Consider the following 13,101-nt stretch of genomic DNA (forward strand, 5'->3'; position numbering starts at 1 on the left):
TCCATACAAATTTGCCATGATACAATTGTTTCAAAAGAGGGAAAGGCATGTCACACAAGCTTTAAAGCAAATCTGCTATATAACAAGAAATGAAGTTTAAGTCAACAACAGGTAAACCATAGATAATGGGCATGAGTTGTAAAAGCATGCAAGTCCAATCTACAGTTGCAAGAAATGTAATGAATGATTACTGAGTTTTCAAGGGAACCAAGCTGGCAAAATTTTGTAATAAATAAAAAATATTAGCTGTACCATAGGATAATAGCTTCAAGTACAATGGCAACGGCGTGGAACAGAAACTCCTGGAGGTTTCCTTTTCTCTCGGATGATAGCTTCTTTGATTATGGGTAGTTTTTGGTGAACCTTTTTCCATATGGAGTTCACAGCGCCATCATGAGGTATGGGACCGATACCACCTTGATGACCGCTGTCATAGTTGAAGATGGGCTGGACCTGAGCCATATTGCGCCGAAGTCTATCCTTCTGTGCACTTGAATAGCTCCTAAGATGGCTCACAAGCCAGTTTGGTTGCAGTGCATCACTTACTGCTACGAAGACAGAAAATTCTGAATAATCAGTCATCCCTTCAAATGGGAGCTCAATATTGTCGCTAACAATGACCGGGATACAGAGACTTTGGATGGCATCAAATAGTCTGCATGATGTGGGTGTATCTCCCGCTGGGTGCAAGCAGAACTCTGACGTTCTCATTCCCTTAACTGACTGCTCCTTCCCGGTGGCATTTGGAAAACCTTCTTCCATTACTACTCCAGGCTCATTAACCAGCAAGTCCCATAGTTTTTCTCGAACCAGCCCTCCCTGTAGGTAGAAACATAAACAAAAATTGGGCACATAAAAAGCAAGCTGGATTCAGGGGCACATCTATGGCTAAACATTTAAAAATTATATCATATAAATTCTATCATATACTCAATTAATACTAATTTTTCCCCACTTAACTTTTGAAAAAATTAATATTAATAATTTTGCTACCTCATTCAACACTCTGGATCAGCTACTGGCTGGATTCAATTGGTTTTACCAAGAAACAAAGTACCATGGATGAAGTTTCATGCGATGTCCAAAAATAGGATGCAAATGTCTAAAATGCAACACATACACCAAGTCCCAATAATAGAAGCCAGTTAATTTCTACAGAATAATAACAATTGCCCTATGGACATATACCAGCTTGCCACCAAAAGTTGGTTGTTATGAACGGTGTCACTGGCCAGAGGCCGCCACCCAGAGGGTGGTGGTTGATGAAGGAAAACTCACTGCAGGAATAGTAAGAGGGAATGTGGGAAGGTTTTGATATGGACATTGGGTCTGTTGTGGGTAGAATCTAAGATCTAATGTATCGGATCCTGAAAGGAATCAGACATACCCTTCAGTTCTAGCAATGGAATAATGATTTGAATCATGTCTACATTCTCCTTGGCATCCACAATTCCACATACTAAATGGACTGAAATTAAAAGAGGATTCTAAGTGCAAATAATTGTTGACTTTTAAATGCTGTGAAGTGGTATAAAAACCACCACATTACCATTTGTTTATCACACTGAATCTAGTGAAAATGTAAAGTTGATGAGTTAAAAATACTAACCCTATGCCTATGCTTAGCTCCTTTGAAGTAAATAAGCATTGGGCGTTTCTGGTTTTCAGATAACTGCAATTTAGGTAGTAAATGGATGTAAGGCACGATCACATCCTTCAGCAATGAAACTTGAGTGTGCTGTATCATATCTGGTAAGCTGTCATTTGCTGCTTTTGCATCGAGCTTATACCACCCTCCAAAATCCACCACTAAGAGAATTGCTGGAGCAATCTCAGCTTTAACATGCCACATTGCAACTGGGTCTGCCAATGAATACTTCAAGTTTTAACATAACTTGACAATCAGAGACTAAAAAATACAATCAAGAAAACACATTGTAATCTAAGGTATTACCAGTGAGAACAAATACATGGTCACGGCCTCCAGAGCGTTTCCAAGCCTTGGTCTGCTTCACAGTATCCACAGCCATTTTCTGCCTCTCATAGTCCTCATTCCCTAGCTTCTTTCTAAATGCTCCTTTATTCAACCCCAGTTGCATCTCAGCACTCAATGTTGCAAAAAATGGCACTAAGATCACATCAGCCTCCTCAGCATCAAACACCCTTTTAGCAAAAGAGCCATTTCTCAACTCAGGAGGGGTCATCAAGTCACCCAAGATCCAGTACTCTGCACTGTACTGTTTGATCAGTGGGTTCTCAGGATATGGAGGGAACTTTTGAGAACCTTTGTGTAAAAGGGTCTTCCTGATTTCATTGTCTACTTCACTCCCCAGCCTAGAATCTGAGTCTATGGACCAGTACTGCTCAAGCAGACCGTAGTTGAGGGATCTTGGAAGGTCTGCAACAAAGACTTTAATGGAACTTGAGGGGCTTTGGAGATTTTGAAGATGTAATGATCGGGTTGAACTGTTGAAGAAAAAGAAAAAGACGGAGAGAGAACAGAGGATTGAGAGGGAGAGGAAGAGAGAACGGATGGAACAGAAAGCAGTAGTTGTGGTCTTCAGAGCCATTGTAATCTCTTCTTCAGTTTCAGGAAGTGTATCTATGAATAGATAAAGGCACAAAAGTTAGCTTGGAAAGACAAGCAGCACAAAATGGGGTTGGGGTTGGCTAATATGCACCACCAATTTTTACTGAACTCCAGAATTCTGCCATGACAGAATTAAAAACAGATAAAAGGTAGGGGAAAAACAAAGAAGAAATTTTAGACAGAATGATAGTAGAACATATTTCCAAATGTTAACAATGTAGTTGACAGCACATAAAATTTGGTCTAGTTAGCAAATGTTCAGCAGATAAATAAATGAAAAATTAAGATGAGCAAGCAATATATGTTACATTGTATTGCCTCTTTACCTGTCAAGCGTAACTAAATGTCTACATGAAATGAATCATACAAAAGAAGCCATTCTATTGACATGTAAGAGTAAAGAAAGAAATCAAAACTCAGATTCTTTGAATCAGAAGTATTACCAGTGAGACTTCTAAAGTACTGATAAAATAGTAGACTAAACACTTAATTTTGAGCATTTTATTTAATCCAAAAGTTGCTATCATCTACAATGGACGAACGTAAAACCATGGCTGTATAAAAACTATGAACAAATTTCCTAAACACAATATTACACAACACTGCAGGAAGTAAGATCTTCTCAATCCAATATTATGTGTACAATAATTATCAGCATATCCATGTCTATGTTGTAAGGCATAAAAATTATTAAAAAAAAAAACATGTACTGGCTATGCACAATACAGAATAACAATTCTAATTAGGTCTGCACTTGCTCGATTATCCTGACTGTAACAAGTTAAAGGAAAAATTAAAAGAAACCTGCAAAGAGGTATAATCTCCTCTCCAATGTCGCGATCCCAGGAGGAGTACTCAGGTTGCAGGGCGGTGATACAATGAACTGTGTTTGTCCTCCTTAATATGTTCGGGTGAGCTTCAAATAACACTTTACCTGCTTCAACTAATTTCTTCAGTTCTCCCATCTGAATCCAACAGTAACATGGATCATTGAAAGAGACTAAAAAAATAGAGAGACAGAGAAACTATAACATGTATCTGTGTGTCTATATAACGAAAAATAATACAGATAAGCAAAGGAAGAAGAGAGGAATAGCTACCTGAAAGTGTTTGCAGAAGTGAGATTACACTTTGAAAATCAAACCCCTAAACTCTTGATTGAGGAATTTATGGTTCCATATCATATGAGATCTGAAAGATTATGATATGCTGATCTCAAAAGTAGAGAAAATGCAGGCCTGCGAAAGGTAGAGTGAAAGGGGATCGAAAGAATCAGACAAAGGCGATCTATTGCGAGGAGAAAATAGACAGAGCAAAACAGAGAAATAGACGACCATGACAACAACTGCAAAAGGAGAATATATATATATATATATGTATGTATATATATATATATATATGTATGTATGTATGTATATGTATGTATGTATGTATATGTATATGTACATATACATATACATACATACATACATATATATATATACATACATATATATATGTATGTATGTATATATATATATATGTATGTATATGTATATATATATATGTATATATATATATTGAAAAAAAGAAAAGGAGAATATTTTTATGTCTTGTAAATTTTATAATTTTTACAATTTTAATACAATCAAGCGAGACTAACCAAATTAATTTATTTTCAAAGAAAAAAAAACAATTTAATTTAATTTATAAAAAATAATCAAATAAGCCTTGAATTTTTGAAATGTGTAATTAAACACTTCAATTTATTAAAATTAGTAAAATAAGCTTAACTTATTGGTAATTAACAGGTTACTGATAAGCATTCGTCAGTCACCAGTTGCGGTTTTTCTCCGTTTGAAATTGATCAATTCAGAAACATTACAAATTAAATCAATGTTTTTCCTATGTATACTTCACAAAAATGATAATGTGCATTGCAACAGTTAACCAACTCAATTATACTAAATGGTCAATCATAGTTGAGTCAGTATTTAAATCAACCTCTACATCTAATTGAACACTATAAATAAATCCCTATCACAAGATATACCAAAAACAACCTCTGAGAACAAGCAGCAGTCCGAATCAGACCCAAGAACAACCTCTGAGAACAAGCGGCAGTCCGAATCAAACCCAAGACCCTACCAAGGGAAAGGTATACACCTGCAAAAGCCATGGTACTGGATGATGATGTTATCTGGTGTTTTTAAAACGAGTTTGTGTTATTCTTTATCTAAGGTCCTATTCATTTTGAAGCAAAGCAAAGATAGATCCAGGTAACATCCATGGTCCAATAAATACTAGATATTCTGTAATGAAATCCATATTTACATCAGAAGGAAAGGAAAGACCACATTCACAACTAAGGCAAAAGGTATGACAACGGCATTTGAAGCGAAGGGAAATATGAAAAGGAAAGATCAAGAATCAAGAGGTGATTATTTATTATAAACAATTTACTGTATGCACTTCTTCCATTTTTAACATTTATATTATAATATTTATTATGCAGTGATATATGGATAACTATTTAAGGGAAAGACCACAAAAGGAAAAACAAGATAAGCATTTGAAGCAGAGGGAAAGATCAAGAATCAACAGGTGATTATTTGTTATAAACAGTTTACTGTATGCAGTTCTTCCAGTTTTAATATTTATGAAGTAGTGATAACTATTTATTTGTGTTTCTCATTCGGTTTGGGGAAAGGGATAGTGGAGGAGGCAAAAGTTAGTATTTATAAGCAATCTGAAACAGTGCATTCGAGAGGGTTCTCATCCTCAAATAGCGAAATATGATCGTAATAGCAATAAAATTCAAATTAGTGATATATAGATATCAATAAAATTCAAATTATCTGCAGGAGATGAAGTTAACTGTCCAAACAATGGCTGCCAAGAAGGAAATGCTGGTGTAGAGAGACTAAATTTGGTTCTTCTTAAAATTGTTTTTTTATTTGGTTTTCGATTTGGTGGCTTGGAGATTATTCTGAAAAACATTTGTTTTTTTAAACTGCCTAAAAATAATTATTCCTATCTGGTTTTTGTTATCTTAATGGAAAACACAATGATGGTTATATTTCTGCTTTCAATTACTTTGTTGATATTACCAGGTATTGAAAAGAAGATAGTTCTTCATTCTTAGTTTGCTTCCAGCCATAAATGCAGAGCAGGAACATTTTAATTGATATGTATTATTTTGTATAGTATATTTTTAGTAATTTCAGGAACTAAAAGATGACAGATCAGCAAAATACTATTCAAGACCTACATCAGTACCTAGCAGGCTAGCATATAAAAGAATCAAAGACTTCTGACAACTAAAAACTGAGCATCAATGTCTTTATTATGTAGTGACAACATATGTAATGCATCTTTTTATTTTTTTGTAAAAAAAGCAAAATCATACATCAATGTTAAACATTATCTTACTTTATGTATTAGTTATTATGCAAGAGGAAACAAAAGACAGCAAACACTGGTATGAAAACATTTCAATTTACAGGTTTGGGGATTTACAAAGGATCATGCAAATTAACATGAAAATTAAAAATAGCAAATTTCAACTAGAGCCATAAATATATATAAATTTAGGGATTTATCTATTTTTTCGTTTTTGATATTAGTGTTTGTGAAAACAAATGCCCTAAATCCCAGAATAACTTATATATTAAACTAATACAGAAAATTAAAGGGAAAGAGGTACTTATCAGAAAATCGAGTAGCACCGTTTTGAAAATTGTTTGTAATCGATCTATTCATAGAAACATTAGATCGGCCTCTGGTGCACACGATTTATGGATGGGAAACTTTCGGGAAAACGATTCCAGAAATCGCAAACGAATCAAATATAGTTAAACCCGTTGATTATTACAAACCGATCATGAGACGGAAACAATTTGAGAAGATGACTAGAGAGAAGGAGGATCGGAGAATTAGTGAAGGAAAACGAACCGTCTCACAATGGAAATGGAGACCAGGGTCTGTTTACTAACTGGAAATTTTCTCCAGTTTTTTGGAAATTTAAAAAATTAGAAAATAGAAAACAGAAAACATATTTACTAGCACAGTTTTTCATTTTGAAAACAGGGAATAATTTTTCAATTTTCTGGAAAACTGAAACACTATTAAAAACTGTTTTCTAAATGGAAAACATAATCAGCTATCATCTATTAGACTATATGTCACTATAATCACATTCTCACCATTATCTACTTACATATGTGTTCATTACTAACATAACTTATGCTTAAATTATACATCATTCACATTATCAAAATTAAAAATTGAAATCTATACCATGTTTTATATTTTATATTTTGATTGAACTCAATTGGTTATTTGTTCGGATATTTTTAATTATGTTATATCGGATACAAGTTTGGTCCCGATATCGGATATTGAAATTTCACATATATTACTATATCAAAGTTCAAAATAAAAATTATATATTATATACATGTCATTCAAATAAATATATCCAAACATATTTTAAATATTAGCTCAAAAAAATATTAATATTATCTAAAGTAAGTTTTATGTAAACTTAATAGGTTATTGGTTCGGATATATTTTTATTTATTGTTAATTTTATAACGTTAATCTAAAAAAATAAATTTGAAAAAATAAGTGTTGGTAAACAAGTTTTCTAAACAGAAAACAGAGAATGAAAACTGAAAAATTGAAAAACAGAAAACAAAAAACAGTTTTCTGTTAGTAAACAGGCCCTAGGGTTTCTTCTTATGGTTTCATACTTGGCCTAATAGGATCGGGTTTTGGGCTGGAATAAACAACAATAATTTTGCTGAACATAATAATCTGTTTTGGGCTTTAACTTGGGCTAATACAGTAAAACCTGAAATTGATTTATATATTTTTGGGCCCATAAATCTGTTTAATAGGGAAATTATTTTGTGGACTCGGATCCACATTGCAATGTAGATTTGGGTTCAAAATACACAATTTACCTATTAAATGTTCACAGTTTACATATTGAATGTGCACAATTTAAATTGTGAACATTTCAGTATGTAAATTGCGATGTGTTCACCATGCAAGGCGGACCTAAGTCTATGCAATTAAAATTTTGGTTTGGTTAGATTTTCTATTGTGAATGGGCTTATACTATTTTGGGTCAAGCATGTTGTATTTTTACTTAAAATGGGTAGGTGAAAATTGGGCTGCTTATAACAATTCGGCAATGACAATCAACAAGAGTCAATGACAAACACTTTCCAATGTAGGATTGATTCTAAAGAAACCTCTTTTTGTTCATGGTCAATTATATGTGGCTGCTTCAAGAATAAGTCAACCAGACGGACTTAAAATTTTAGTTTGTGATGAATCAAAACAAAATTGTAATTCTACTACTAATATAGTTTACAAAGAGTTTTTAATAATTTGTAATTTGCGTAATTAACGATATTCTTTTTTTTATACCTTAATTCATCTTATCTTTACTTATTCTATTCTTTTATTTAACCGTACTGCATTTCACTTTATCTAATATCAGTCCGTGCATCGCACGGGGTCAACTGCTAGTTGAATTTGAAAACAAAATTCTCCTCAGCTACCCTTCTATATAGTATATACGCAGCTTTCTCTCAGTTCTCCTCTACAGACTACACTCAATTTTCTCCGTCACAGATTCTCCAAAGTTGTTTCGTAATTTCAAGCTAGAGTTCCTTTCATGGCCTCCTCCACGCCAGATTTGAGCCGTCTCAAACCCAACCACGCCTCAAACCCGTCTCGAAAGGTGCGAATCGTCGGCAAAATCAGAGGTTTTACAGATCAAGAGTTAGGGTTTCTGAGCAACTCTAAGCCTTGGATCACTGTCAACAAATCTTCAGACGAAGATGCTTCAGGAAAAGTCACAATCTCGTTTGGAGACAAAGGAACCAGGTACTTTCACTAATTAGTCAACGTGAAATCGTAATTCAGTATTTTTACTTGACAATTTTATTTTTATTCCCTTCATCTTGTTATTTGACGTTGCAATCTTGCTTTGGGAATATGCTAACTAGAAATAGATTTTATCGGGACAAATGACGTTTTTGCTCTAAAAAATTGTCAGGTGATTTATCTGCTGGGCTATTATCGGCGTAATTATTGCCTAAATTTAGTGTTTGCAACATGTACTGGAGATAAGCGATTGCCCGAAATTTTTCTAGATTAAATTTGACAATAATGTGTTTAGTTGATCTGTTTTTGTCTCCATCAAATCTACCTATCCTTGTTCTATTAGATTTCAATCCTTAGTGAACTGTTTTTCTTTTGTCTTTCTTCTTTGAAGTTGATTTGATTTTTAAATTTAAAACAATCTATTGTGGCATGAATTTTTAGCTGAATTTCAATTTTTAGGTCATAATTTATTTTGGCATGATTTTTGAGCTGATTCTCAATTTAAAACCCTAAACCCTATTTTGAAGGAAACTGTTCAGCGGGGGCAAAGTTACGGCTTCTAAGCAGGTATATATCAATTGTTAGATTATTGAAGTTAACTTTTATTATACCTTGGATTGAGTTCGACAATCATGATGAATTACCATTTTCTATCACATATGAAATTTTTATGGGCATTCCTTATCTTCAAATGTTTTGGTTGATTATGGCATTTGTATGCTTACTTTTGAATGGTTGATGAATATTAGTTTTCCAATGCAGAAGAAATGTTTGTTTGTGTCCCTTTGGGCTAGGGTAATGAGTGTAACCTATAAGTTGGAGTTTTAATTGTAAATTGAATAAAAAGAAGTTATCACAAGGATCAGCAAGGACACATAACTGTTACTTGTTACTAATTGTATTGCAGACAAAGGTGCCATCAGATGATTCTTTAGCCACAAAGTCATCTAAGATTCTCCAAGACACTAGTTCCATCGTAGCATCATCTTCCTTGCATGAAAAGGTATTGGATACTATCTTTTGTAATGTCTTTTTGGATGAATTATATTGAACTTTTCATGCTGATTGTAATGTAGACAGAGGTCCCACCAAATGATTCTGTAGTCACAAAGTCTGGGCTTCTTCAAGATGACACTATTTTCACCATAACATCTTCCATGCATGAAGAAGAGGTATTGGGCATTATCATTTGAAACACTCTTTTAACGAAGCGCATAACACAATAACAAATATCTTGTCTTGATTGTAATGCAGGCAGAGGTTCCTTCTGAACCTTTTCAGACAGACTCTATTTCCATGATAAAAAGATTAAAAACTTCCCTGCATGAAGAGGTATTGGACTTTATCACTTCAAGCATCCTTTTGAATGAACTTAAGCAAAAATGAGAATATTAATTGATGACGATAGAGTACATTAAAATAGTTTTTAGCACCTTTTCATCTTTGTTTATTGGAGCAATTCTAATTTTATACCAGTTGCAAAGAAGCTATTTGGGAAAGTGTTGGGGTACAATTTATGTTTTTGTTTATTTTTAATTTCTCAGAATTTTCCTCAAGGCATGGAAATTACTTCAGGCAATCATGGTGAAGCAATAGGATTCACAAGCGGAGAAGGTAGGTTATTTGTAATTTAGTTAACAAAGTCATTAGACCAAAATTTATTTATTTTTGGGTTATATGACCATATTACGGGTGGTGATATTGAAAAGTAGAACAAAGTTTATAACACAAACAAAGCTGGATCACCATTACTAAGTGAAAGACTGCGAGCATTATCTGATAATCTAAAACAGTTGCAGGCTTCTACTCAATTGGCCATAAAATTGCCAGAGGGAAGCCAATCACTTCTCCTTGATGCAGTGGAGCCTAAATCTCCAGTTGTTGAAAATAATTTTCGGGTTAGTGATAAATTGGATATCACCAAGTATAACAGTCCTTGGGAGGCATTTAGTGTGCGCAAAAGGTATGAGCTGCTTTCTTCTTCTTCTTTAATACATTGTATTCTTCATCCTATACATATATACTCTATAACCACATCATCTAATTGCTTAGCACTTTTTTCTTTGGTAGGATTCCTTTGTTGGAGAATATCTCAAGTTTATGAACTATGCTAGCAAGTGAGTGATATTAATTTTTATTCTTTTTTCTCTATTACTGCTCTCTACTATTTCCTTGCACTCCAATGCCAGTGGCAAATAGTAGCTTTGTACTTGGTTTACTTTTCATGCTCCTCTTCTTCTAATTTGCTACCTATTTCTTTTGATTTATAGGGAAGACTTGAAACGATTAATGGTAATAAGACATTTTTATTTATTTATTTATTATTATTGTATTAATTATGACGTTCTTGAATTATCTTCATAATAATTATTTATTATTTGGTTCGTGGAATAGTCGAAACTATCAACATTAAAGATGATTTAAAAGATATTCAAGAAAAATATTATATCAGATTATAGAGAAAATTCAACTTTTATCATAAAGGATTTAATCACATATTTTATGAAGATTAAGATATTTTAAAGTTTATGCCCTACGGTTGAAACAAATAATAGAGGAATATATATACATGTATCATGAACAAGTTAAGCAAGAATTAACATTCAAGATTAATTCTAAGAGTCACAAGATATGATCATTTAAAAAAATTTAGGAAAGAATTATTCTATAAGCAAGATTATAAAATATTTATGCAAAGAACAATATTTCCTAAAATATTTTTCATGCATATATTTCAAGAATTCTTGTCAATAAAATATTCTATAGATAAAAAAAATTCGCATATATTTCAAGAATTCTTGTCAATAAAATATTCTATAGATAAAAAAATTCAAGAAAATACAAGATATTTCAAGAATTACAGAATATTTCAAGACATTATTTTCTAAAATATTTCAAGAAATTTTAAGAATTACAAAATATTTTAAGAAATTATTTTCCAAAAAACCTCTCCTCTAACTCTAACTACCTTCAACCGTGCCTAAAAGTGTAGCCTAAAACCGTGCCTAGAGAGTGGGGGTTACGGTTTTAGAAAACTAGAGTTAATCTCATCCTCCAACTGGGGGCTATAAATTAGGCTTAATAGAGAACCTCAACCTCCCATGTATGCAAATAGATATATACGTGAATCCTACATGCAAGTTTGTTTTTTTTTAAACAAAATTTCATGCTCATATATGAAGAAATATAGATAAATATACAAGCAAAATTTAATCCTAGATTCACACAATAATTAATTTCAAGACAGAAAGATTGAACAAATTTGTCACATAAGCAGTGTTATCAAATTTTGTGTAGTTCAAGGATTGTGGAATAATTATAACACATAGTATGCATTAAAATCATATAGCAATTGATCAATCATAGAATAAAGATTAAAATACTTAGCTCAATTCAATCATGCCCATCTCGTGCCTTAGAGTTGCAAATCTTGTTTCGCACAGAGGCTTTGTAAGGATATCGGCAATTTGATTTTCAGTAGGGATGTATTCAATCTTTAAATCCTTCTTTTCAACGTGATCTCGAATAAAATGATGTCGAATGTCGATGTGTTTTGTTTTCGGGTGAAGCACTGGATTTTGTGTAATTGCAATAGCACTAGTATTGTCACAGAAAATACTAATGTCTGCGCAATTGATTCCATAATCTTTCAATTGTTGCTTCATCCATAGGATTTGTGCACAACAACTCCCTGCAGCTATATATTCGGCCTCGGTGGTACTGGTTGCTGTTGAATTTTGCTTTTTGCTGAACCAAGATACAAGCCTTCTCCCTAAGAACTGGCACGTTCCGAAGGTGCTTTTTCTATCTATCTTGCATCCTGCAAAATCAGCATCTGAAAAACCAGTTAGAGTAAAGTCAGTACCTTTAGTATACCATAATCCAACATTGATTGTGCCCTTCAAGTATCTTATGATTTTCTTTGTAGCTGTGAGATGACTCTCTTTTGGATTTGATTGAAATCTTGCACACACTCCCACGGCATAAGATATGTTTGGCCTGCTTGCAGTGAGATATAGAAGTGGACCAATCATTCCCCTATACTTTGTTTGATCGACATTCTTTCCATCTTCATCTTTGTCTAGCCTCAATGCTGTACTCATTGGTATTTTTACTGAAGATTTACCATCAATGCCAAATTTCTTGATTAGATCTTTAGTGTACTTAGCTTGATTGATGAATATTCTTTCTTTCAATTGTTTGACTTGTAAGCCCAAGAAATAATTTAATTCACACATCATGCTCATTTCAAACCTGTTCTGCATAAGCTTGGAGAACTTTTCACACAAAGAATTATTAGTACTACCAAATATAATATCATCAACGTAAATTTGTACTAATAAAATGTGATCTCCTTCTTGAATTCTAAATAAAGTTTTATCAACAAGGCCTTTGGTGAAGCCACAACTAATTAAGAACATTGATACGGTGTCGTACCAAGCTCTAGGTGCTTGTTTTAACCCATACAATGCCTTCTTTAGTTTATAGACTTTATCACCTTCGCCTTTTACCTCGAAACCTGGGGGTTGTTCAACATAAACTTCTTCCTCGAGTAATCCATTTAAGAATGCACTTTTGACGTCCATTTGGTAGACTGTGAAGTTTTTGAATGCAGCGTAAGCAAGGAAGAT

The 13,101-nt window shown here is 33.2% G+C and overlaps 2 protein-coding genes across 11 annotated transcripts; one reads left to right on the plus strand and one right to left on the minus strand.

Annotated features, from left to right (window-relative positions):
- Positions 1-50: 50 nt before the first annotated feature.
- Positions 51-3,928, minus strand: LOC116026658 (probable arabinosyltransferase ARAD2). Of its 3 annotated transcripts, none has more exons than XM_031268008.1 (5): positions 3,691-3,928; positions 3,395-3,524; positions 1,955-2,602; positions 1,610-1,863; positions 51-819 (listed from the first exon to the last, which is right to left on the minus strand). In XM_031268008.1, the coding sequence occupies exons 3-5, from the start codon at positions 2,568-2,570 to the stop codon at positions 268-270; spliced, it is 1,422 nt and encodes a 473-aa protein (XP_031123868.1). In that variant the 5' UTR covers positions 2,571-2,602; positions 3,395-3,524; positions 3,691-3,928; the 3' UTR covers positions 51-267. The 3 variants fall into 3 exon arrangements, with proteins under 3 accessions (XP_031123868.1, XP_031123866.1, XP_031123867.1); XM_031268006.1 differs by having other exon boundaries at positions 3,395-3,555; XM_031268007.1 differs by having other exon boundaries at positions 1,955-2,708; positions 3,395-3,555.
- Positions 3,929-8,191: 4,263 nt separating this feature from the next.
- Positions 8,192-12,620, plus strand: LOC116027728. Of its 8 annotated transcripts, none has more exons than XM_031269457.1 (10): positions 8,192-8,470; positions 8,998-9,037; positions 9,378-9,473; positions 9,547-9,642; positions 9,725-9,802; positions 10,015-10,084; positions 10,264-10,433; positions 10,541-10,762; positions 12,142-12,265; positions 12,399-12,620. In XM_031269457.1, exons 1-7 carry the CDS (start codon positions 8,259-8,261, stop codon positions 10,323-10,325), a joined length of 654 nt encoding a protein of 217 aa, XP_031125317.1. In that variant the 5' UTR covers positions 8,192-8,258; the 3' UTR covers positions 10,326-10,433; positions 10,541-10,762; positions 12,142-12,265; positions 12,399-12,620. The 8 variants fall into 8 exon arrangements, with proteins under 8 accessions (XP_031125317.1, XP_031125319.1, XP_031125314.1 ...); XM_031269459.1 differs by having other exon boundaries at positions 10,541-10,587; positions 10,741-10,762; positions 12,142-12,620; XM_031269454.1 differs by having other exon boundaries at positions 12,142-12,620.
- The last annotated feature ends 481 nt before the right edge of the window (positions 12,621-13,101 follow it).

The sequence above is a fragment of the Ipomoea triloba genome, chromosome 8, assembly GCF_003576645.1.
Source record: "Ipomoea triloba cultivar NCNSP0323 chromosome 8, ASM357664v1".
NCBI classification, from domain to species: domain Eukaryota; kingdom Viridiplantae; phylum Streptophyta; class Magnoliopsida; order Solanales; family Convolvulaceae; genus Ipomoea; species Ipomoea triloba.